Below are 22459 nucleotides of genomic sequence, written 5' to 3' on the forward strand. Positions count from 1 at the left end.
ATTTCTTGGGGTGCACATGTGGGGATTTTGGAAAGCACTGGAGAACTAACAGCACTTGACTGCTGGAGCAGCTAGTGAGCTGTGTAACTTGAGTTTTAATCTATAAATCTGATGGGGCAGCCACTAGAGTTAAGGGGGCTTGTGAATGGCTCGGACTTGACTTAGGGGCTATACTCAGAGCTCAAAGGAGCTTTTCACTGGGGAACAAATCTTTTGTGTTGGTCTGGGAATAAGGAGAGCATTGACCAAAGTACTATGTGCAAATAAGGCAAGTTCTCTAGGAACAGGGGTAGAGAACAGCCGTATCTTATGAAAGCTGGACAAAAAGTTGGGCTATATTTTTTGGGAGCTAAGTAGTCTGAGCCAGTCACATCAATGCCTTTTGGAAGGGCAAAGTTTTGTTGTAAATCTGTCCTACTATTTGCTCAGGTTTCTCTGTCTAAAGTGGAGATCAGATACCTGTCACCCAACCATTCCTCTTAAAAGCAGGAGAAACTATTCTGAGAGCAGTTAAACAAGAGAAATACACTTGGAGGTTTCAAGTGTGATGCATTTACAAAGGACCTAAGGTTAAGATTTTAGAGCATCCATCACATCCACAAATCCGTAACATTTACTGCATTACAGACTTCCTCTTTTGGATGAAGAAAATGACAGTCAGGTAGTTGCAGGGGTTGCTCAGATGAGTTTGCCCTTAGGAACCAGAAATACGTAACTGCCAGTGAACAACTGTAGGAAGGGAGGGAGGGAGGAGGGGAGAGAGAGAGAGAGAGAGAGAGAGAGAGAGAAAGAAAATGAAGGAAGGAAGGAAAGGAAGGAAGGAAGGAAGGAAGGAAGGAAAAGAAAGGTGATAAAAGATCCCATTTTTGTATTTTCCTCACAACTTTTCATCAGACACTGAAAAAAAGATCCAGAGAGCTGGCTCATGCCTGACGCAGTCATGCATTAAACTGAAATGTAGTGTTGCATGCATGCTGCATGTATATTGGCAAGGAGGGTGGAAATGCATGTTCTGCGTACACTGCAAATGTCTGTTTAGAGAAGGGGGAATTTTTTTATCACTCGCCATCTGTAACTGTATTCATCACACTTTCAGAATGAGTCCTAAAACCTACATATTTGTATAGATATTTTTATTTTTACGTACTTATGTGGACTTGGATTCTGAAAAGAGATATTAGCATGTGTCTTCCCTCAAAGAGTTAACAAGCAGTGGTCTGGACCCCGCTGCCTGGTACTCGCAGCTTGCCCCCAGCACCTGTACAAAGCCCCTGTGACTTCAGTGAAACAGGGCCGAACAAGCAGACCTTTCTGCCTGCTGGAAGTGCCCCTGGAAGGGATGGAGACAAGGGGGGGGGGATGACGTCTGGCTGCCCGGATCAGGTTGCACTGCCAGATTCTGCTGAGAGGAGATTAAATTAAACACTGTACAGTTGCTTTGAAGCTGAACTCTTCCAACCCTACTTTAAAGCGTTCGGTGGACTGGTTCAATCATACCATCTACTGACGAGGGTTAGAAAAAAAAGCTGTTTTCAAAACCCAGCGAAAGAAAATGCATTGAAACAAGCGCTGTGCAAAATCCCTTAGCCACCAGTGGGAGACGCTTAATAATTTTCCACAGCTTGGCATGCGTGAAGCGGTCTGGGAGTATCAGCGCCGACTGGGCTCAGCTGAGCTGAAATTCCTCTTGGGATAAAGACTAAAACTGAATGGATCAGGGATGCTCTTTAGATACCTTATTTAAATGCCTGACAAAACTTTATGCTTCTTCGGCGAGTCCTGGCATAGTTTGACTTCTCCAATGATTTTTGTATCTAGGAAAACTGACATTTGCTTTTGACATTTCCTGAGGGGTTTCTACCAGTTTCTGCCAGCTGGGGACTCTGCCCCCTTTTTTATGCCCAACGTGCAGTGGTGCAGCAAAGCATGCGTAGAAGTTGGTGCGATGAAAAGAAGAGGGTTTTTGTAGCCTCCCGGTGACGTTTGCTCATTAAGTACTCTACTGCTTAAAGATTTGAGATTTACAGATCAGTTTGATCTGAACCATTTCAGGCCCAAGGTGACTTTTCAGGTATAAATGTATAAGAGCCGGGTAACTGCCTGAGACAAGAAGGGACCATTAAGAAGAGTTTCGGTTTGTACGATGTCTGCTCATTTAGTATCAAAATTCATCATCGATACAGACAGGATGAGCGGCTGTTCCTGCACTCTGTTGTAAAGACCTGTCCTGTCGAACGGGTTTTTGACCAGGTTTTAAAAAGCACAGAATTGTAGGGGTTGGAAGGGACCTCCAGAGATCATCGGGTCCAACCCCCCTGCCAAAGCAGGTTCCCTAGAGCAGGCTGCCCAGGATGGCATCCAGATGGGCCTTGAATATCTCCAGAGAAGGAGACTCCACAGCCTCCCTGGGCAGCCTGTCCCAGTGCTCTGCCACCCTCACCGTGAAGAAGTTCTTTTGCATGTTGCTGCGGAACTTCCTGGGCTCCATTTTGTGGCCATTGCTCCTTGTCCTGTCCCCACAAACCACTGAAAAGAGGTTGAAAGGATATTTGTAAACACTGGTAAGTTCCCCTCTCAGTCTTCTCCAGGCTGAACAGACCCAGGTCTCTCAGCCCTTCCTCACAGGGAAGATGCTCCAGGCCCCGTATCATCTTTAAGGCCCTCCGCTGGACTCTCTCCAGGAGCTCCCTGTCTTTTTTGTACCGGGGAGCCCAGAACCGGGCACAGCACCCCAGGTGAGGCCTGACCAGGGCAGAGCAGCGTGGGAGGACCACCTCCCTCGACCTGCCGGCCTCGCTCCTGTTACCGCCCCCCAGGACCCCCTTGGCCTTTCTGCCCACCGGGCCCACACAGCACCGATCCCCCCGGGCCACCTCAGCGGCTCCGCGCCGCCCCCGAGCCGTGCCGAGCCGTGCCGAGCCGTGCCGGGGCGGGGCGGGGCGGCGCCGCCGCTGCGCGCTGTGTGCTGGAATGCGCGGCGCCTCCCGCCGCCGCCGCCAGCAGCGCCCGCTCGGCTCCGCGCCGCGCCCCGCAGCAGCCCCGCGGCCGGGCGGCCTCGAGCCGCCGGTGAGTGCGGCGGGGACCGGCAGCGCCCGGGCCCGGGGGGTGGGGAGGGAGCCGAGCCGGGCCGGGCCGAGCCGAGCCGGGACAGCCGAGAGGCGCTGTCCAGGGCTGATCGGCGGGGCGGGGGCGGCCGGGCCCGGCCGGGCCGCGGGGGGATCAGCACCACGGCTAAGGAGCCGCGGCTGCCGCCTGCACCGCGCCGGCCGCGGGGGCGCTCGCCGGGGCCCGGCGGCGGAAGGCAGTGCCGCCGCCCCAGGCCGCGGGCCCCCGGGCGGAGGCCCCGGCGGCGCCGCTCGCCCTCTCGCCGCACCGGGCACCGGCCGCGATCGGCCGCAGTGACCTTGCCGGAGCCGAGCCGCTCGCCCCGGCTCCCCGGCGGCAGCCCCGGCGGAGCCCAGCCGGGCCGCCGCGGGGGGGTGGAGGAGGAAGCGGAGCCCTCGCCTCGCCTCCCGGCCCGGCGGGGGCGGCCGTGCCCGGCGAGGGCCCCCCCCCCCCCACCTCCTCTCCCCCGGCGGCGGCGGCGATCGGCGCGGGGAGGGCCGCTTTGTGTGGGCAGGCAGAAAATGGCCGCATGCCTGGCTGGGAGGGAAGGAGGGAGGGAGGGAGGGACGGGGGGGAGGGCTGCGGCGGGGGCACGGCTCCCCCGGCTGCCTCCCGGGGCGGATGTGCTTCGGGCCGGCCGGGCCGGGGGGGGGGGGGGGGGGGGGGCGGTCGGGACCGGCACCCACCGGGGGTGTCCGCTCCGCCCCGGTGTCCGACATGGCGGGCACGGCCCGGCCCGGGGGCTCTCGGCCGCCCCGAGCCGCGTGTGGGCCCCGCGGGACCGGGGAGGTGGGAGCCCGCCGCCGGCGGCCCCTCCCCGCCGCGGGCTCCTCGGTTTCGAGCTCCTGGGAGGGAGCGGAGGGAGCTCCTTCGGGGCCTTCGTGGGCCGCTTTGTTTGGTTTTCCTCCGCCTTAACTTTCCGGTGTCACTTTCCGGCGTTAGCTGCAGTGCTGCCCGGGTAGCGCGAGGCCTTCTCGCAGGCCGGGTGCCTACAGGTGTGCCTTTTCTCTCTTCCCGCAGGACTGCTGCTATGGCAACTCAGGTGCTGGGACAGTCCGGTGGGAGCAGCCTGTTTCCCGGCAGCGCTAACATCGGCATGGCGTTGTCTAACGACATGTACGACTTGCACGACCTCTCGAAAGCCGAGCTGGCGGCTCCTCAGCTTATTATGCTGGCGAACGTGGCCTTGACAGGAGAAGTGAACGGCAACTGCTGCGATTACCTGGTGGGGGAAGAGAGGCAGATGGCGGAGCTGACGACGGTGGGGGACAGCAACTTCTCAGATAGCGATGGAGAGGGTATGGAAGATGCCCAGACTGCAGAGAGTGACCGTGAGGCACCTGAAGGTGTGGAACTAAGCTCTCTTGAAGTGCCTAGTGTGGAAAGTGGAGGTCCAGTTGCTTGCCCTGCTCCTGAGACTCCTAGTGTGGACAAAGAGGCCCCGTTGGAAGCACCAGGTACTCCAGAAAGCACAGAGGACAAGTGTAAGAGCTTAAAGAGCAAGCCATTTCGTTGTAAGCCTTGCCAGTATGAGGCAGAGTCTGAAGAAGAATTTGTGCATCATATCAGGGTTCACAGTGCTAAGAAGTTCTTCGTGGAAGAAAATGCAGAAAAGCAAGCCCAGGTCAAGGAGTCTGATTCTTGCACCACAGAAGAGGTGGATTTCTCCAAGGGCCCGATCCGTTGTGATCGTTGTGGCTATAACACTAACAGATATGATCACTATCTGGCTCACCTGAAGCACCACAACAAAGCAGGAGAAAATGAGAGAGTCTACAAGTGTACCATATGCACTTATACTACTGTCAGTGAATATCACTGGAAGAAACACCTAAGAAATCACTTTCCTAGGAAAGTGTATACCTGCTCGCAATGCTCCTATTTTTCAGACAGGAAAAACAACTATATTCAACATATTAGAACTCACACAGGTAAGTCTTTAATCTTTTTTTGATGTAAGCTTGGTAAGTACTGTGAAACTGAACGGATGAAGCAAACCATGATTCTTCTCTTTGCAGAGTTTGTTCCACCCTCATAAGACTCTGTGCTCTCTTGTTGTACTTGGTGCTACCAGGTTGTAGCCTGTGAATTGGGGGTTTGGTTTGAGCTCCAGTCTGCAATTTTAAGAAGGCTCTGACATCTCTCAATGTCAGGGGCCCAAAGGGAGATGGAGAGCATCCTTTTTATTAATTGTAAACAGCTTTTTTGAAGAGGGCATGACAAAGTGTGCGTGTGATGATTGCCAGGGTCTGCAAAGTCCTGATGTTTTGTGAGAAGAAAACAAGTAGGTTGACAAAAGATGCCTAAATCACATAGGTGGTTTTGAAAATTGTGGTTTGAGACCAAGCTGAATCTTGACTAAGTTGTAACTAGAAGAAAGATGATGCACACATGCGAAAGTGCTCTCTCCTATCTACAAAGATATAGTAAATGTTGAGTAGTGTTCATAGGCAATAAATTTCCCTTAATGGCCCTTACTTTTTTCTAAGATCTGCATCACTGCAGTAGCCAAAAGTAGATGCATACTAATGTTGGCCTACAGGGAACCCTCAAGCGAGACTTTGGCTTGTTTTCTTGTCTTCTCCTAACGTCAGTTTGTAATCTCCAGGAAAAGTATGAGGCCCCTTTCTGCTCTGATTTATACCAAATGGATTCAGAGGGCCTTCAGTCGTGCAGCTGTCGGTGTGAGCTGGGGCTGCAGCTGATTAGGAAATACCTTGCTTTGTATCAGCGAGCCTCCGCAGCCCCTGACATGGGAAGTGCTGAAGTGCAGCCAAACTCGAGACTCCTTTCTGACTAAAGGCTCAAGTCTGAGAGGGGATGTCGCAGCCACATCCTCTTCTTAGGGCAGCGAGGTACAATCGCTTTGCCTCCTGATGCCTTTTGTGGGTGGGGAGGGGCCATTCATACTTTACTTGCAGGTTTTCGGAGAGCAGACTCGCTAACTAGCTTCTTGTGTGATGTCCTGGCTCGGTTCCCTTTACTGGAGGTGAACAAAAACACTGTCGAATTGCTTCTTTGAAGTTACATTTCGCACTGCTGACATGAGTGGTTTCGAGGCTTCTGCTTAGTTTTCTGCAGCTGTCTGGAAGGGGAGGGCTGCACACTTGAGACCTTGGAGCTGGGCCTGAGCCGAAGTGTGGTGAAGCACCGTGGAGCGGTTTGGGTTCAGGAGCATGCCTTAGTGTCTGCTTTGACAAAGGGTCTGGGGGTCTCTTTTGATTTTTGATACGTTAAGACATACTATTCTCTTAACAATAGCTGTGTGCTGTTGTTTAGAGATCAGTCTTGTCTCAATATTTTTTCCTAAACAAGTAAACAAAGGTTATTTTAGGAGGTGTTAGGAAAATGGTACCTTTTGTCCTCCAGTGTGTTTTCATTGTATGTATTGTGGGAGATAACAGGAAAGAGACCAGGTGAAAATGACAAAATGTAGGAGAAAACTAAATAAATCATCCCAGGAATTCATTGCCAAGTGTGAGCTCATGCTGTGGTGCCTGTTCTACATATGTCTCGACTTCAGATTCATCCCTGCTTGTGTTTGTGTGACATCAGGTTCCCACTCCGATCTCTGAAAGCCCTCACTGAGTTTTAGGGGAACTAACCCTGAATGCGTGCTTGTCGAGGAAGCACCTTGTTATCACTGCAGTTGGAGAAGGCAGTAGAGGGTGACAGCAGCAACTGTAGAGCTGAGAAACTTTCTGCACGCTCTGAGAACTGCAATCTTAAGAAAATCAGGGGCGGAAACTATTCAATACAATCCTAATTTCCCGAAGCTGCAGGCAGAGTTCCCTGAAGTTGAGAGTTTTCAGCAGACAAGTGCTGCTGTTTTTTCATTACTGGTGAGCTGTATTTAAAAAAAAAGAAAAAGGCAAGTTAAACTAGGTAGAATATTGTCCAATCCCCCTTTTCTCCTTTAAAAAGTTTTTTTTTTTGTTTGGTTCTGTCATGTCCTTTCATTGTTTTAATTAAGCTGAAAATGAATAATTATGGTTTCAGCACTTCTTAGTTCACTCTGGTAGCTACTCTCTTTGCTAGCTGTTAGTTAAAAGCTGGCAAATGCAGATCTTTCTGCCTGTTCTCACCCGACTAAAAATCTTTCAAATAAGTGGGTTCCTTTGTAAATGTGCATTGTTTGCAATAACAGTTCTCATAGATTCAGCTTACCAAAATGTCAGTAAAATATCCCTCTCTTCACCCCCAAGTTTGTTTTCTGCTGGGTAGTGAACTGAATTGACTTAATGAGGACACACACAAATGCCAGAGGAGGGAAGGGGGCTGCAAGCTAGGGCAGTGCATGGCGGTGGAAGCATCTATTCTGTGTCTGGGGACCTCAGGAAAGCAGGTGGATGTTATCTGCGTGCCTTGTGCTTGCATCTCTGTGGAAAAGCAGGTGTGTGTGAGTCTGTCCTGGACTAAAAGCTAAAAACTGTGGGATAGGCTGCTGACAGACAGGGGGGACGTTGGGCAGGGGGTGGTTTAAGGATCCCGCAGGAGGTCATAAGCTTGTCTGCTGGGAAAGCTACACCTGGAAGAGCCTGGTGTCTGGAGATACTCAAGGCCATCCCTTCCTCTGCTGATGGGGTAGAAAGGCTCCTGTGTGTCAGGGACAGAGCCACCTTGACTCATTTGAGCTCATTAGATATATTAGAGCAAGTTTGGACTTGATTTACCCCCCTCACCTACTTCCTACTACTGATCCTGGAACTGTCTTAAGTGCAAGACAGAATGCAGTATTTTATTTTATTTTATTTTATTTTATTTTATTTTATTTTATTTTATCTTATTTTATCTTATTTTATCTTATTTTTCTATTTTACTTACCAGAAACAATTTCTAGGAAACTTAACCAAAAGTCATTTACAGGGCTATATGAAAAAGGTGCCTTCTTCAGGCAGTCCCAGTGTTTGGTGCCTAGCTTCGAACTGCTGTATTTTTACTTTGTTTGCCGTAGGAGATCTCTCTTGTTTGCCACACTGGATTGGAAGTTTGATGGAAGCAATTTTGTTTCAAGCACAGCTTTCAGTAGCACAGGAAGAAAAGCTTTAGTAAGGAGGTGATCTTGAACTTGTTCACTGACGTCGTTCTGCCTGTTCATTTGCATAGAGCTGAGTGTCTGCTTCAGCTTTTGCCAGGTCGGGGTTTATTCTCTGAGTGTCTCGTAGAGAGTTTTTTGGTGGCTTGTTTGCATATAATGAGCTTGTAAAATCACAATATTTGGCGAATAGCACTTTATAAAACAGCCCTTGTGGCGTAGCCAGGCATAAAGACTCATTGAAAGCCACAACCATTTCTGTGTGACAAAAGCCCTACCCGTCCCTTGTACATGACTTAACCTTGTCTTAACTGGAAATCTGGGGGGGGGGGACGAGGTTGTGTGGTGCAGGAGGCTATGATTGTTGGGGTGAATTTGTGTTTAAGTTGCTGATACAAACAAGAGTGATAATCCAAATGATTTAATGGGAGGAAGGAAGGGGGGGCGGATTTGTCTGCATTACAAAGACTGCTCCTACTGCTAATTCAGCAAAGACCAGCAGCGGAGCCTCACGTCCTATACTGGCAGATGGAGGTCTTTGCTGCTACAGATAAAACTACTCTCTGAAAGCGAACGCATAGGCTGTGTACAGGATTTTTGCTGATGTCTGGGTCTCAGTGGTTTGGGGAGGACATTGGCTGTATGCTTTGATTGATGTAGCAAACTGCTGTGGTGTAATGCTGAGTATGCCTTGAGTAATATTACAACTGAGAATATCCTTTTCCCTTCCCCCCATTACTGCTGTCCCCCGTTAGGCGTATCTACTCTAAACCAAAAAGTTGTTTTCACAACTTGTAGTGGAGACAAAGCAGCCTAAACCTCTTGGATGTGCTGGCAGTTTGAGGCAAAAAATAAAAATAAAAAATTGGGACTTATCTGGACCTGCCTAATGGATGTTATTTCTAAAACTGTCAGCCTTTATTTTGGGCTTGTCTTCACTTGAAAAGGATTTTTCAAGTGTACTGGTAGTTACACAAGCTAACTCTCTTGTGGAGACCTAATTTATGGCAGGCTAGTTTCCATTCGTTCTCCAGAAACAAAAACTGCAGGTGGAGGAATTTGAGTCTTCAAAGTGCTGCTGCTGTGCTAGCAGCATAGTTTCACTGAGCAAGGCATTGTGCTTGTCCACGTTCCAGACAATTTCACTTTGCCAATAAACGTTTGTCGGTATGTCCCAGTCTCCTGCACTTGCATTCTGGAAAATGCAGTTCTGAGATGTGGGGGTAGTTTCTCTCCACCCTTAATCCACATTAAACATGGAGGTTTCAGGTAAGGTGTTAAAGGAAGCAAAAATGTACCTGGCTTTTTACAGGGTCTATATCTTCTGTGTGTCTTTGGACTGATGACAGAAAATACTGTAGAAAAATCAGCTCCGGTGGCTTATGATTTCCTCAAGGTGGCCGTCCCGATCACCTTTTGCCTGGGGTTACTGTGACCACAGCGGGGTGTCCCTCTCTAATATTCTGTCCCATCATTACCATCCCTCATTCATAAGGCATGACACATCTGCTGGCTTGGCTCAGGCACACGCTTCTCGCTGTGACCCTTTTCTGAGAGATAATGTGTCTTGAAATGCAACTGGGGGTTCTGTGACAGCCTGGCACATATGGTTTGGGAACCAAGTACGGGAATCAGCTGTGTTTCAGTAATTAATCGCTGGTGTTTTTGTTTTCTTCTCTTTTGTTTTCACAGGAGAGCGGCCCTATCAATGCGCTATGTGTCCCTACTCCAGCTCTCAGAAGACCCATTTAACCAGGCACATGCGCACCCACTCAGGTTGGTAAGGGGGTGGCGGCGGCAGCAGCATGGCTCAGGAAAAGGGGGTGGTTCTGTATGAGATGAGGCGGTCAGCTCGTCCAGTATGGCCTGAGCTTTAGCTACTGGTTTTAACAGAGAAGGCTGTCCTTACCTGCTAAAAAAATACTGCCATTAATAAAAGTGATAATGGGGGAATACATTTTTTTTTCTTTCCCTTCACTATCCAAGATGCATTTTGAGGTTCATAGGACTGCCGTAGTAGTCTTAGTTAGTCTCGTAGTAAATACAATATTGTAATGATGTAGGAACAAATTCTTGCCTTCTGTCTGCTGCAATAACTCAGTTCAAATCAGTGAAGCTGTGAGAGGTTTGAGTAGCTGAGAATCTCCCCTGTGATGTCTCATCGCATCGAGGAGCTCCGAGGAAACCCTTAGTTTTTGCTTAGTGTTACAAAAAGATTCAAAACAGTGCCTACTTCTGGCACAGGGGAGAAATGAGCAAACTCAGGAGTTTTTTACAAATGATGATTCAGTCTTGTGGCACTACAGGGCAGAATTAGCAATTTTCACTAGCATTTATTTCCCATCACTGATCACAAAGCTATGGTGTTAAAAACTATCTCCTGCTCTCTTGTGAATCTTTTTGTTTTGTTTTGTTGAATAAAACAGTAGCATTTTTTTCAGAGCTCTTACTCCGTGGTCATGCTAAACGCAAGCACAGGTGTACTTAGTGACCCTCTTAGGATAGCTGAGGTAGATGCTTTTGGTTTGCTAAAATCTGAATTGATCAAAGCTAGATGAATTCCTATTCCTAGCAAACAGTAATAAAAGCCTCCTGAACAGTAGTTGTTTTGATTTCAGTAGTTGACACCAGAAGGCATTTTTAACTGTTGTGGGATGGGGGTTTGGACCCATTGAAAATAGCCAGCTTAAAAATGACGTGCCAGTATTTTGGTTTGAGAATTTTTCAATTGAAACATTCTTTCAGAAACAAAACGAAACGAAACAAAACAAAAAAAAAATTAAACTGAACCTCTGGGCTAAACGTGAATTTGCAAATGGTTTGGTCAAAACTTGCTGAGCCCAGAAACTATTTCCTGAACATCCTCTCCTCCCCTTGTCTGTGCAAAAAAGACTGAAATCCAAAGGGGACAAGGAGTGGGATTTGCCCTTGGTCATTGAGTTGAAGCTCTGGGAAGGAGGGCATGAGAAGTGCTGACAGAAATGGGATTGCACATAGGACATTGCTCTCAGGGTTTTTTTATTAACAGCTGTCATAACTTCTGTTGCCCATCTTGCCTTGCCCCCTTGTCCAGGCCTTTTTGTGGCAACTTCTGAGCAACTTCCAGATTCTTGCAGCTCATAGGCTGGACTTTTAGGGCAAACCAGTGCTGATTTTAACTATCTTCAAGTGTAAGGCAGTGAAGTACAGTGCTTTATAGTCTGCTGCACTACTGTAGCTGTCTTAGCCACCTTAGCATGTCACTTCCACTTGCACAATGAGAACTTCGGATTTGGTGGAGGTGACAGATTCAAGCTTTTTGTGTACAACGTGTGCGTTACCCTGTTGGATATGGCTTTTCAACATTTCTGAGCACTCTGTGCGGCTGGAACAGCTTGTTCAAGCGCATGTAAGAGCGGGTCTTCTTGTCCTGACTGTATATAACGTGAAGCTGATGCATGAAGTGTGGGTGAATAAGGCCCGTCCTTGGCAGAGGTATGACCAATGAAGCACCTCAAGGTTAAGCTTGTGGAAAAGGTCACTGGGAGTCGAGGAGGAGGTGAGAGGAAGGAAAGAAGATGGGCGGAATCAAACTAATCCTTCATTAAATAACAAAGAGATGCTGCAGGCAGAAATGAAATGTTCTAGACTCCTCAGCAAGTGTCACCAACCCTTCTTGCCAGGGAGGCAGCACAACCTGTTACAGTCTGTGTGGCTAACACACAAACGGACACCGCAGTCACAGCGACTTCACGTTAATTGCAGGCTGCTCTGGTCTCCTGAGTCATGGGGCTTCGGAGGAGCAACATGAGTAGGGGCAGTGTTGGGGCAGCGGGTTGGAGGGGTGGTAGAAGTACTGTTGTACCATGGGCATACGGGCCTGGAGCGGCTTTTCAGTGTACCTTCGAAGTGGCATGCATTAGTTCTGCAGGTCAGTTTTGAGATGCTAGTTTAGAGCTTGAGAGCATCCCGAGTTCCTCAGCTGAATTTGCATACGTACAAATATTCTCAAAGTATTTTTGTATTGATTTATTGTGCTGAAAGTGTTTTTCCTACGTGCTTTGATGTGTAAATGAAAAGCCAGTTCAGCTGCAAGAGCATGCACTAAACCTAGCATTTCAAAAACACTTATGCAAGAGTAATTTCAGAAATGTAAATGCAGATTTCAGTAGTAACACGATGGCTTTAGAATGCCTAGGATTGCCTTGCCAAGAATACATCACGTTTGAAACATAAACTCCAGCAAACTGAACTATCAGAGGCAAAGATCATCTAAGCAGGGTGTTCCTTTCACAGGCATTGGTTTTTGCTAGCTTATTTTCCCTTACTTCTTTTTCAATGCAAGCATGAAGTATGCTAAATCTGTGTAAAGTTGGACTTTTTGAAACGTTTGTGTGAAACTGCTATTCATCAAATGTTACATTTCCGTTTTTCTACAATGCATTCAATGGACCAGTTGGGTATGGATTCCATTTGCTAATATTACTGTAGAGAGATCTCTGCCGGTATGTATGCATAGCCAGAACCCGTGACGTTGTTACCGCTTGTTTGGTTGTGGATCCCCTTCCTCCCAATCCTTGCCCCTCCTCTCTTTTTTTTTTTTTATTTTTTTGTATATCGTTTTTGGTGTCTTGTGGATGTGTTTGTGCCTTGTGGATTTCCTATGTTGATAGTATTTAATTTTAAAGGCGCATGGATAATTTTTCTTTCCTTTTTGAGTTTCGTATCTCTGTGCCTGTATTAGCACAATGCCATTTCCTTTCCACCTCCATGCTTAATAATCATCATCGTTCCCTTCCGCCCTTCCTTCCTTAGGTGAGAAGCCATTCAAATGTGATCAGTGCAGCTACGTGGCCTCAAACCAGCATGAAGTAACTCGACATGCACGGCAGGTTCACAATGGGCCGAAGCCTCTGACTTGCCCACACTGTGACTACAAAACAGCCGACCGCAGCAATTTCAAAAAGCATGTTGAGCTCCACGTCAACCCGCGCCAGTTTCTCTGTCCTGTTTGTGACTACGCGGCATCTAAAAAATGCAACCTGCAGTATCACATCAAATCCAGGCATCCCGATTGTTCAGACATCACCATGGATGTCTCCAAGGTGAAGCTACGGACTAAAAAGAGCGAAGCTGACTTTTCTGAGAGCGTTAATGACAAGGCGGAGAAGGAGCAAACAAAAGGGGAGTCAGCCGCAAAGAAAACGGAGAAAACTGTGAAAGTGGAGAAAAAAGAGAATTTAGCAAAGGAAAAGAAGCCAACAACCAGTGTTTCTGCAGGCCAGGTGACAACCAGAAGTCGGAAATCAGCTTCAGAAAACAAGGAGGTAGATATTAAAACTGAGAAAAATACTGAGAAACCATGTAAAACAAAGAAGATCAAAAGAAAGGCAGAGGCAGAAGTAAATTCCTCAAAGCAAGAGCCTGCAAATGACACCTCAGCAGTAACAAAAAAGAAAAAGAAAGTGGAAACTAAGCCCAAAGACTACCAGGAAGCTCAAAAAAATGATGCACCAGAGGAGGAGCCTAAAAAGCAAAATTCTTGCCTTAAGAAAAACAAAAAAAAGAAAGCTCTGAAAAACAAGCACAGTAGGAAAAGCGGTAGGCCTGATCAGGAGAAGATCGAGGAAGAGGAGATGCCAGACGAATGTCCTCTTAGAGAAGAAGATGGGTGTGTGAAGCCTGACAGTCTGAGCAGCGACCGGGTGAAGGAGCAAGACCCTGCTGGCACAGCATCATCATCAGATGATGCTGGTGGTCATGCTCGCGAGGGGGAGAGCGTCAGTGCTAAAGGAGGTTGCGCACAAGACCCAGGACAGCTTTGTCTGCCAGAGCAGGATGCAAACGCAGAAGGTGAGGTGAAGGACCAAGACATGCCTGCTGCAGCAGAGGAGAGCAAAGATGCCGTTTGTGAAAAAGAGGAGAGGAAGGTGGATACAGAGGAAAACACTTGCTCTGAAGAATCTCCTCAGGAAGCGTCTTCTGAACACACGTTGGATGAGCCCATGGATGCATTACCAGATCTGGAGCCTGAGAAGGAGCCAGAGGGAGCCTCTGTGGCAGAAACTGTGAGTACTGCAGACCCGATGGACCTGACTAAGACACACCTGCCGGCGACAGAGCCAACGGGAGATGCCGTGCCAGCACCTGCACCCCCAGAAGGGTGCGTGCAGAGCCCTAAAGCAGCGCTGGCCTTACCATCTCCGGATAGCGCAGCGGGGAATGAATCTCAGGAAATGGATGAGGATGAGGGTATCCACAGCCACGAAGGCAGCGACATCAGTGACAACATATCAGAAGGAAGCGATGATTCGGGGTTAAATGGCGCTCACTCTGTGCAAGAGGAAGCGAGTCCAAAGGCATCGCAGGGAGCTGCAGACAGCACAGTGGTCAGGGAGAACTATGTGTGTATTTTTTGTGACCGCTCGTTTAGAAAGGAGGGCGAATACAGCAAGCACCTCAATCGCCACTTGGTCAATGTATATTATCTTGAGAAGGCGACAAAAGGGCAGGAGTAGAAATAAATAGCTGTGGTTTCGGGGTATGTGTATCTTTTGTAAGATCTTATATAGCTCATGTACAGATACTGTAGATTTATTTTTTTTTAAGCATGGTTTGCTTTAGAGTCTGCGTTGGGATTTATTTTTCAGTTGAAAATATTTTTGACAACTTTTTATGTAATGAACTCATTAACTGTTGGATCTCTTCGTTAGAGAAGGCAGGTAGGGTGTATGAGGCTGTGTCCTGTAAAGTCTGTCTGCTTCTAGTCTGTTAGCTTATGCAGTTATTTTATAAATAGAATTTTAGGAACAATGACTGTAGCAACTCATACACAAGTTGGATGTTTATAGAGCCACTGACAGTTGCTTTTTGTTCTAGCAGCCAACTCATCTCTTTCCCCTCTCCTCTGCCTTTGTTTTAGTTCTTCGTAATGTGTCTGGACGTTCGAAGTGGTAAAAACTACTCAGTGTTTTTTCTACCAGGGCGATAGCTTCTATTACATAAAAGAGCACTTTGTAAAAACAAATCAAAGTTGGCTAGCGATGAACATGACTGTTGAAGATAATTATAATTGTGAGTGTACATTTCAGATCCCCTAAGTGTGAACAGTGAGCCAAAATTTGGGGTTAGTCCTTCCAACTTTTGATTGGAGAACCTGTCTTGATTAATGTCTTATTAACTATGATACATACTTGGCTCCGCTGTGGGGAAGTAAATTTGTTATTTTTAATTTTCTGCTTTTTTTTTTTGTGCTTTAAAGGCTTAAAATATTGCACATTGTTTTTGTTTTTACCTATGCAGTTTAATCCTTTAGAAATAGCGCTTGTGCAGTACATGTACACTTTATATATGCATGTTTGGTTTTGTTTGTGTAGCCATTTTTATTTCAAAACATTCAGATTCGTTGCTTACCATGGGCCAGTTTTTTTTTTGTGATGCTCTTTACTGCATATTTTTCTTGTTTTCATGGGGTATTGCTAATTGTGCATGAAATTATGAACTGTTTGGCTATATATTTTTGACTAGCTTTAAAATTGTATAGCTGTTGAGCAAAAGGATACCAATGCAGTTTCAAAACACTATTTTACATTTCTTTTTTCATAGAAATGTCACTTCTGATATTTTTAATACATATACAGAAGAATAAATTCTAATTTATAATTTGGGATCACCAGACAGGGCAATACGTGCTCTCAGTGGAAATATCTGCAAGTTCTGCAAAGTCCAGTTGATCTTTTTTTCCTGTTTTAATTTCCACAATGGACAGCAGTCAAACTTCATGAACTTAAAAAAAAAAAAAAAAAAAAAAAAAAAAAAAGGCAGCACTGATGTAAGTGTGGTTCATCAAAATCTAATGTCTCACCAAAAACAATCAAACAAACAAAAAAACACAAATAAAGATAACTGGTAAGCAACAAACCTGGTATTAAAAACTGTAGGAATTCCTGCTCCTTATTCATTCAAGTTGCGTTTAATAAAACCATCCTGCTTCCATGCAGAAACACGTAAGATTGTGATCTTAGGTGTGTATGCAAGAACTACCACTGCAGGAGTTTTTAATTCTAAGCAGATTTCTCTTCTGGCGCACACAAACATGCAAGAGATTGCATGCCTGCTGCTTATAGTAGTAAAATGTGAGCAAAATCCAAATAAGCAGGGGAAGAGCAAAACACTCTCGTCTCATCTGTGCTGCAGAACGCCACCTGTAGCTCCCTTTTCAGCCGGAGCAGTTGGGGGTAGCTTCTTGTCAGCTCCGAAGAAGCAAATTTGGAGGCAGGTGTTTGGAGAGAAGAGATTGATCAGTATTAGTGCGTTTTATGACCTGAAATATTCTGGAATATACCCCATTTTTCTCTGCCTGTCCCCATGTCAGCTTCCTCTCCAAACAAACCCTCTTGAATGAATAGAGAACAACAATACTACGTTGCTTCTCCTTTTGGGAGAGATTGGTATAATAGGAGGCCAAAGATTTGAGAGGGAGGACATCCCTCATGGCAGAAACAAGTTGTATAGTGAGATTTTGTTTGCTTAGATAGCATTCAATCCTTACCTTGGCTGTGACAATCAGTGTCAACTAAAGATCATGTTGCAACTATATTTATGTTAAACATTAAGAAAATAAACCTAGATGAATTGTTTTCCTAGACAACCAGCTGTGATAGTCTTAGATATTTTTTTTTTCCCCAGTGGTATATAATGTTGCCACCATTTGTGAGCAATGTGAACAGATGCTGGGAATTCCAGTACTGTGTAGAGATTTTATAGCTCCCCTTTGGCATTTGCCATCTTCTGAGAGACTTCAAGGACTTCAGCTATGTTCAGATAAACTTATGGACTGGCCTGATAGTTTTTTTTTAATTTTTAAAGGAAAATATGGTGTAGACTGACTTGAAATCTCTCTCTATGAGATTAAAAAAAAAAAAGTGTGTTTTTTTGAGATACTCCTCGGCACATTTCTGGGAAGTGGTCAAGGTTTTAATGCTTGATCTACCAAGAACTCTTTGAAAACAACGGTGCTTCTGTTAAGCAGTGTTTTTACCACAAGATAATCTTAATATTGAAATATTAAGAAGAAAAGTCTATTTGAGACCCTTACCAGCAGTGTCCTGAAATACCTGCTGTTGGTACGTAGCTGTGTTGGAATTATCTGCTTGGTGAAGGCCAAGATTTGGGAGTATGTTACATTAAAGCAGCAAAGATTTTACTGTGTCACGCGTATCTAAAATGTTAGAAATGTCTAATATTGAATATTTGATGTGGAGTGTATGAATTAGGTAACCTACCACACGTGGTGGTTTTACATTGCTGTATCTCCTTTTTAAACAATGACTTTTGTCTTTTTCAATATTCTTAAATTATTCTGTGTCAGTTTGACCAATACTAGCAATTTCTTTTGTCTCGATAATAATAACCTACACGAGTGTTCCAATTCATGGTTGGAGGGATTAGCACAAGGATAGCTCTACACTGCCAGTCCTTGGCTGAGCAACGCGGTGTGGGGGGTTTTTGCCTGTGTGGGTCCATACACTCAAAGTAACTGCCCTAAGAAATGATCCAGAAGTGGATTGCATTCATAATCCAATGTTTCTGGATTTTGATGATCTAGGCTGAAACTTCATTAATTGAAAAAAAAGAAGGTTTGACAACTGACAGGCCAGTTAAGATGTGGTAGCGTCATTAATTTCAACAGACTTAGATTCAACAGATGTAGCTGAAAAGTATTAACCAAATTCAAGTTTTCTTGAATGGCAGTTCTGTAGATATGTGGCATACGTACAATATTAACAGAATCGAAATAGCTTATGGAATTATTTTATGTGTACATATATTTCCTCCCTCAAAAATTATACTAGCTAACAAACTTTTGTAAGCTGGCACGGAAATGTGTTTATGATGTTTGGTTGCACCATGTTTGATGCTTTTACAGTGCAATACTTGTATTCTCTGAATTAAACCAAAGGTAATTTTTTTTCATGCTCTTTCTACTGTAGTGCATGACAGCCTTTTCTACGTTTTTAATAGATGTAAAACAAGCCAGATCATACATCCTGTTTTTACTTAAGACATGTATAAGTCTTTTGTCCAAAATGTAGTGTAAAGTTAAACTAAATTGCATTATATTAACCCTTACAAGTGTATTTTCCTAAGCATAGTTATGATTAAATAAACTTTATTAAGGAACTTGCAGCTTCTATCTACTACTTATTAATAGCTACCAGAGATGTTTTTAACTGAAGGCGGCAGCAATGCAAGCATCATTGCATCTCTTCAAGACATCAGGACAGAATGATGCGGGGAGCCAGTATATAGCTGCCAAGTGCATGCATGTGCAGTCCTGACTGCAGAAAGGGACCGTGGCTCCAGAAATAATGTTCTTTTTCCATTTAATCATGTTGTATTCGTTTCTCTGCCCACTCCAATTAAAGCTAGGCACGAAGCGAGAGATACAGACTAGGTTCAAACTTAATGCTGGGCCTGTGTGAGAAGAAGTACAGCTTGATGGAAGTTGCAGATCTGAATTTCAGGTTTAATGCTGGTGGCAGTTCCTCTTGCGTTCCCAAAGGATGTGTGGTTCTGATGATTTGGGGAATTCATAGTAGATTTATAAAAATGAGGTCACCTGTCTTCCCCAGGGCTATGGTACTGGCTGTATAGGGATACTGAAAATGTCTTGAGAGCTGTGGAGCCCGATGTATCCTGCATTTCTGATGCTAACCTGTCTTCCAAGGCTTGGCCATGCTTACCTGGTACTAATGTAGGCCTCTTCTTCTTTGCCATGGGAATCAAGGCAAGCGATGCTTGATTAAATCGTAGGGATAGTTTTATATGCAGTTGCTGCAGGTTTGAACAATTTGGGGTGCTCCACAAAGCATAAGAAGTGAGTGTTTATGTTTACTGATTGATCGTTTTCTTATATGCAACTTCTGTCATTCCCCCAAGGGTGGTGGTCTTAGTCTGTCAATGAAAATTTGGGTTTCAGGTAATGCTGAAGCACCAAAGAGCAGGGGGCACTGCTACTACAGGACATGGCCTTGGAGGGTGCAGGATGGAGGGGCTGGGACCAGGTAAGGGGCACGTTTTTGGCTTGCTCTGCTTGAAGTCTTGTAGATAATGTGTGTAGTTTATCATAAAGGGGGGTGTGTAAGGACAGGGAACAGGCGTGGTACCCAATCCTAATTATGAGCTGCAAGAGAGATGGCCTGAGAGTGTGGCATAGAGATGGAAGGGTACTTCTGTGCCTCTCCGCCTGTGCTGTGTGGGTTAATTATTTCAGACAGGCTCAATAGAGGAGGCCCTGCCCTTTACACGGCCAGCTCATGCTTGTTCCCTCCAGAAAGAGACAAAATCAGGTGAAATCTCAGAAATAACACAAGTAGGTTGCCAATGTGAGAAACAATTTTCCCTTACACCTATAGTCAGGTCATCCTTCAACCAGCTTCTTGCACTGCTGCAGAAAACAGGGGAACACCTACTAGGCTGAAAACTTGCTGCTTTATGCTAAGTTGTGCACCACAAGTTCACAGCTGTGTGGTACCAAGGCAGCGTGTGAACTCGAGGAAATACAATGCTCATGATTTTGGCTTGGTATTTTTTTGTTTCTTTGTGTTGTTTTCGTATGTAAATAGTTAGCACTTGTAGCACGTATCTGCAGCATCGTACACATACTGGCAGCATAGCACATGCTCCTGTCTAACACACGTGCAGCACAGCACGTTTGCCTGCCCCCAATCCAGCCTTGCTCTTTGCATTGTTTTTTCAGCATGCCTGAGCCCTGCAGTCATGGAGCAAAACTGAAGAGAAGGCTGAGCTGGAGAACCTGTTTTTTATAAACAGCTTACACTTTTTCCTCCCCTTTATGCTCTATTCCTTCCAAAAAGCATTTCAAGCCCTGCTCAGAGCTGTCCAGAGTAACCCTGATGGTTTGAGGTTCCCGTCCCTCTTTCTTGATTTGGTGCTGCACGGTGGGGCTAGGTTGGGAATGTGAGGCACAGACTAATTAAAATTTCTGGCCACAGCCACACCAGGGCACCCAGTCTCTGTGAAATGTGACATTATCACCAACTCATTGTCATCCCTGAGCAGCTGGTCAAGAGCACTCTGGTGTTTTCAGGCTGCTGTGAGCCCACCTTCATAGGCACAACTCTGCTACCAGGGGGACGGAAAGGGCAAGTCAATGCCCACAAGGTACCTTGGTCTCTGTCCCGAGTGATGCTGGACAAGCACAGGCAGTTTGGCTACAAGGTCTGTAAAATCAGTCGCCGGTGAAGAGTTTACAGGTAATTACAAGTCATGAATCACATGAAAATAAACCATCAGGAAGCAGATGCTTGAAACTTCTGGTCCATCAGGCTCCCAGCCCAGTGCACCTCTTCCACATTACGGGCTATTTTGGGAGCATTAACAGTGAGCAAAAATCTCAAGGTGACGTTTGCATGGCATTTTGTTCTTCTCTTGCCATGAAAAGCAGCAGCTTTTTTTTCCTGGGTTGGAGGTACCTGGCCATGGTACATGGCTGCTTTTTATTTATTTATTTATTTCAGTACTCCAGACAACTGAGCTGTCCTGCTGATAACGCACTTTGAAGATTTCCTCACCTTTCTGGAGTATTTATAAGTAATTGCACCCAGCACACCGATCCATGAAGATGAGACCCTCCCAGAAGGTTCAGCCTTCCCAGCCCTGTCCTTACACCTCATTTTTGCACAGAGACTCAAGCTCCATTTGCTTTTGGCTCCCGTGGTAAGATTAAATTAGCTGTTGTCCACAGACACGTTAAAAATTGTCTTGCCTTTCAGGCTGTCTGGCATAGGTGTAGAATAGACAAGAGCTATCCCTTTGAGAAGTGTTTCTGAGCAGGTCCTCAGTCTCAGCGTAATCCAGCCCTCAGAGCTCATTAAAGGTATTCCTATGCTTTCATCAAGGCACTAATTGCTTCCACATTAAACCTGCACGCTGAGGTTTAACATTTGCCAGGAGCACATATTTTTGTTCCTAGCTGGGGCTGTTGCTAGCTGTCTGCTGCTCTTGCAGTCCGTGGAGTCGATAGGTGCAGCACGGGCTCTGCCAAAGCACAGAACACCCCCACGACTTCCAGCCCTCGTGCTGCCCCACGTGCACGTCTCAGGAAACACCAAATGACACAGCACAGAGTCGCGGTCTCCCCTGCACATCCTCATGTCGGCAGAAAGATTCTTCTCCTAGATGCAGTTCTAGCACCTGCTACACCAAACACAGCTCACCTGCAATTTTTCACGTCCAGCTTCAGCGCTGAGGACCAGTGCTGTAGCAGAGAAAGGTCTTCCAGTTTACTCTTTCTGCATTTGGTATTTGTCTTCTATATCGTGTCTTTCCCAGACTTACAGCAGCAGCGGAACGTTATAGGAGATGCCTGTTTTGTATTTGTCGAGCTAGTTTTAGCAGACCGCAGCCAGACCCTTCTCCTAACCTCCAGTTCAGCTGACAGAGTTGTGCCTTTCCCCATGCCCGCACAGCGGTCCTTATGGCCAAGGACCCTGGGTGATAACCCAACAAAATGAAGAGTTGCTGGCAGGTGAGGCATTTTCCTCTGTTTTTGCTCATGCCATTATCAGAAAAAGTGTGGCCAGCAGGACCAGGGAAGCGATTGTCCCCTCTGTACTTGGCGTGGGTGAGACCATACCTTGTGTTTGGTTCTGGACCCCTCACTACGAGGATACTGAGGTCAGAGAATGCATTCACAGAAGAGCAACAAAGCTGGTGAAGGGGGTAGTGAAAAAGACATAGGGGGGTAGGGGGGCACAGAATCACATAAATAGTTGAAGAGAAGGTGCAAAGAGGACAGAGCCAGGCTCTTTTCAGTCATGCCCAGTGACTGGATGAGAGGCAACGGGCACGAACTGAAACACAAGTTCTCCCTGGGGAACTGGAGTCAGACCACAGGTCAGAGCATCTGTCTGTGGTGACAAATAGGAAGGCGTGCAAATTCATCATCACTAGTGAGGATCAAGCTGGACTAACAGGACAGGAGGTGACATGGCCTACTCAGCCAGAGGTGAGCAGGATGAGTCTGCTGGTGCTATGTTCACCTCAGCGTTGTGTGTGTGTCTGCAAACTGTGTGGCCAGACACGTAACTATGTCAGCTCTGCGTGCATGTGTCTACTGTAAACACATCTTCAGCTGCTCCAGTGGTTGAAGCTGGCAGGACTTCGCTGCAGCAGTCTCACCCCTCTCGGGCTGTCAGAAATGGCATGATACACTTTCCTCTAACACAAACCATCTTGCTTGTGCTTTTGTGTAGTTAGCAGGACACATGCCCATACAAGAGTGCTTTGCCAGCGATTTCAAAAGGAGACAAAGAA

The 22459-nt window shown here is 46.2% G+C and overlaps 1 protein-coding gene across 2 annotated transcripts; it reads left to right on the plus strand.

Annotated features, from left to right (window-relative positions):
* Positions 1–1235: 1235 nt before the first annotated feature.
* On the plus strand, positions 1236–18307 carry REST (RE1 silencing transcription factor). Of its 2 annotated transcripts, none has more exons than XM_083835855.1 (4): positions 1236–2561; positions 4126–5036; positions 9833–9916; positions 12935–18307. In XM_083835855.1, exons 2-4 carry the CDS (start codon positions 4136–4138, stop codon positions 14635–14637), a joined length of 2688 nt encoding a protein of 895 aa, XP_083691981.1. In that variant the 5' UTR covers positions 1236–2561; positions 4126–4135; the 3' UTR covers positions 14638–18307. The 2 variants fall into 2 exon arrangements, with proteins under 2 accessions (XP_083691981.1, XP_083691980.1); XM_083835854.1 differs by lacking the exon at positions 1236–2561 and adding an exon at positions 2918–3066.
* The last annotated feature ends 4152 nt before the right edge of the window (positions 18308–22459 follow it).

Source organism: Anser anser (assembly GCF_964211835.1).
Source record: "Anser anser genome assembly, chromosome: 4".
Lineage (NCBI taxonomy): Eukaryota > Metazoa > Chordata > Aves > Anseriformes > Anatidae > Anser > Anser anser.